Source organism: Myotis brandtii, unplaced genomic scaffold (genome assembly GCF_000412655.1).
Source record: "Myotis brandtii unplaced genomic scaffold, ASM41265v1 scaffold902, whole genome shotgun sequence".
Lineage (NCBI taxonomy): Eukaryota > Metazoa > Chordata > Mammalia > Chiroptera > Vespertilionidae > Myotis > Myotis brandtii.
In genome coordinates, this window is record NW_005371709.1 from 230,999 (window position 1) to 234,531 (window position 3,533).

At 49.4% G+C, this 3,533-nt stretch overlaps 1 protein-coding gene across 14 annotated transcripts in view; it reads right to left on the reverse strand.

Moving 5' to 3' along the window:
- The window catches only part of PAX2 (paired box 2), a 90,119-nt gene that overhangs the window by 46,854 nt on the left and 39,732 nt on the right, over positions 1-3,533 (reverse strand). For all 14 annotated transcript variants that reach the window (XM_005885344.2, XM_005885345.1, XM_014532715.1 and 11 more), the window contains one exon: positions 38-123. In XM_005885344.2, the coding sequence (XP_005885406.1) occupies positions 38-123 (86 nt within the window). The remainder of the gene's footprint in view (positions 1-37; positions 124-3,533) is intronic.

A 3,533-nucleotide genomic window follows, 5' to 3' on the forward strand; every position in this document is an offset into this window, starting at 1 on the left:
ACCCCTACCCCGCTTCCCTGAGCCTGAGCCCTCTTACCAATGGTGTGGCCAGGCGCAGTCACTCCAGTCCCAGCCCCATCCGGTGTTGGGTGAAAAGGCTGCTGAACTTTGGTCCGGATGATCCTGCAACAGCATCACAACAGCATCACACATCACATGCCTCTCCTTGCCCAGCAACTCTAGCCCAGACCTGCAGAGACCAGCCCTCAGCTCCTTCCTCGCTCATCTGCTCCCTGCACCCCTGCCCTCACTGACCGCTGCAAGGCATGCTTTCCTTCCTGTTTGCTCTGCGGATCAGCAGCGCAGCTCTGTGGGTGGAGGCCGTCTGCCTCTGTCCTGCCATGTGTGCATCACCAGAATTGCAGCTTGATTTTTGGTAGCAGGTACTGGGGCAGCAGAGTGAGTAGAGCACAGCACCCTTCCCCGTGGTGGGGGTGGGGACTCCCCCCTTCCCCTTTCCTAATCACATACAAATCTCTTCCTGGGCGTGGGACTCCCTAGATCTGAAGATCATTTTGGAGCTGGCTTTCCTATTGGACTGTACCACACAACTCCAGAGTTGAGGGAGGGGGCGGAATTTCCCCATTTACTGAGCCAAGAAGTAACCAGGAAAGGGCTGCATTACAGGTGACCCTTTTGTCCCCAGGATTCCAACACAGCCAGATGTCAGGCCCTGAACAACTTCTCACGTACTGCTCTGTCCCTGTCCAGCTCGCTGGCCTGATGGCCTCCTTTTCTGAGGTCCTACTTGGATCAGAGCTCCTTTACCAGGCTAGCTGAAAAGCCTGGTGCCCTCCCCCACTGTGCACTCTGGGGTGAGTCAAACATCCCAGGACTGGGGATGAGCTAGCTAGTCAGTGATCGAAGGACCAAGGGCTATGTGATACAGAAGGCCAAAGTTGGGGCCAGGACTGAGGAATGCGCCCTTCCACTCACTGGTCAACTTAGGTGCCCTTGGAAGCAATTTTTCCAACAGTGTTGCTCCTCCCTGCAGAAATGTGTGTGATCCAAGTTCACTTCAACCAGCAGGTAAGTCGTAACTGGTCAACTTAGGTGCCCTTGGAAGCAATTTTCCCAACAGTGTTGCTCCTCCCTGCAGAAATGTGTGTGATCCAAGTTCACTTCAACCAGCAGGTAAGTCGTAAGCCATGAGTGCACTCCTCTCTAACCAGCTTTTACCGAGCGCTGCCAGACAACAGAAATGAGGCCCTTGCCTGAAAGTGCTGAATATAAAGTTAGGAAAGGAAGACACACACTCAGAGAAAGCTAAGTAACTCCAAGGGGGCCAAGTGTAAGTGCCAAAAGGAATCATCCCCCTTGCGGGCAGGGTAATCAGGAGAGAAGTCACTGAGGAGGTGAAACTTTATGTAGCGCTTCAAAGCAGAGTAGGGCTAAACATACAGATACACAGAGGAACCAGAGGCACGGAAGATGGTGCACAGGGCACCGGGCTACATGGCAGGGACCCCAAGCCCTGCTTCTGACTCTGCCATTTTTTGGCTACATAGCTTTGGGCTCATCATTCTACTTCTCTAGGCTTCAGGTTCTTTTTTGTTGTTAGCCTAAAAAGCTTAGACTACAGCAAGCATGTCAAACTCGTGACCAGCAGTCCGCATGCCTCATACATATTGAAGCATGCAGCCCGCTGGCTGCGAGTTTGACATGCTTGGACTACAGGATCTCTAAGGTCTCTTTCTCCATTAAAAAACATGATTCTAAGATGAACAAAGAAGCAGAGGGTGCAACATTATAATCAGGTGTTGGAGGGGAGTAGAATCAAAGCATGGGAGCCAAATGAACCTGATGTTTCAGGGGCTCATGCCCAGACCAGTCAGCCAGAACAGGGGAGGTATGTAAGGGAGGAGAGGAAATAAGGCTGCAAACTTGGAAGTGATGAGAATGGTGATCTCCCACTTACTGAGCATGTATTATGTGCCAATATTATATGCAATTCATACCACTTATACACACCAGTGTTAATTCTCACAACCTCTAAGGTGCATACTATTATCCTCATTTTGCAGATTGAAAACCAAAGCTGACAGAGGTTAAGAAGCTTACTGGAGATTACACTGCCAATTAGGGTAAAGTTAGAATTCAGCCTCAAAAGTGTATGCTTTCATCACACTTTCCCCAATATATGGGGACCAGGTTTAGAGGGTCTCAGGCCCACGAGTGATTTCTAAACTAGAGGGGGCACATACAAACTGGTTCTGGTAAAGCAGTATAGAGGCAGGAGGCAATGAGGGGCTGTTCTCAGGGAAAAAAAGGAAAGAATTTGCAAGATATGGTGAAGGCAAAATGGCCAGGATTTGGCAATTAACTGGAGTCTATCATAGCTCTAGAGACCCAAGTCTGGTAACTGAAAAGCTGGTGGTTTGCACCACTGTCAGAAAGAGGGATGCATGTGGGAATGTTGGTCCTAGACATGCAGCACAGGTGGGGGAGGAGTGTCCAGGTGGACACGCCCACACCCAGCTAGCATAGCAGATATGGATTTAGAACAGTGGTTCTCAACCTTCTGGCCCTTTAAATACAGTTCCTCATGTTGTGACCCAACCATAAAATTACTTTCGTTGCTACTTCATAACTGTAATGTTGCTACTGTTATGAATCGTAATGTAAATATCTGATATGCAGGATGGTCTTAGGCGACCCCTGTGAAAGGGTCATTCGACCGCCAAGGGGGTCGTGACCCACAGGTTGAGAACCGCTGATTTAGAAGGTTGTCAAGGAGAGGAGTGTTGAGAGGTTCAAGAGGCCTGAGGAGTGGAAGCCACTTTCAGAGACTGGGAAAAGGAACCTGACCTTGCCAAAGGGTCAGAACTGGCCACACAGGAAAGGGCAGAACCAGGATCTGCAGTTTCACCCAACTCAACGGAGAAGAATGTTTCTATAAGGAGAACATAACTCACAGTGTCAACAGTGACAAGAGGATTGGAGGGAATTGGGAAGAAGAAGGGGCATAGATTTGGGGATTTTAGTGACTACTAGTGACCCTGGGGAGAGCAATATAAACAAAGAGAAGGAGCCAGACAAAAAGAGGTTAGGAAGTGCATAGGAGGAAAGGAGAGAAAAGTGTGGAAGCCAGGGGCGGTGAACTGAGTGTAGGGAAGGCTTTTTAAGGTAGTGGCAACATGGGTAATAAGTCTTTAGGCTGAGGAGGAAAAACCTGTGAAGAGGGAGTGATTGGTTGGCTAAGGGATTGTGAATGCTGGTGAAAGCAAGGCAAAACAACAAGAGAATGGAATGGAGAACATAGGGGAGGACTTAGGGAGAGATGGCATGTTTTGAGGGAGCCAAATGCTTTGAAAAGGAGCTTTTCTCTTAGAGCAAGAAGGCAAGGTCATCTCCCAAGAGTTGGCGGGGGCGGGGGGTGTTTGGAGCACAATCACAATGGGAAAGACTGGAGTAGCTAAGGGCGGTGTAGACTGGTCTACAGGAAAGGCCTAAAGCAGAGGTTCTCAACCTTGGCTGCACATTAGAATCACCTGGGAATCTTTTTAAAATCCTGATTTCTGGGCCTCATCCTC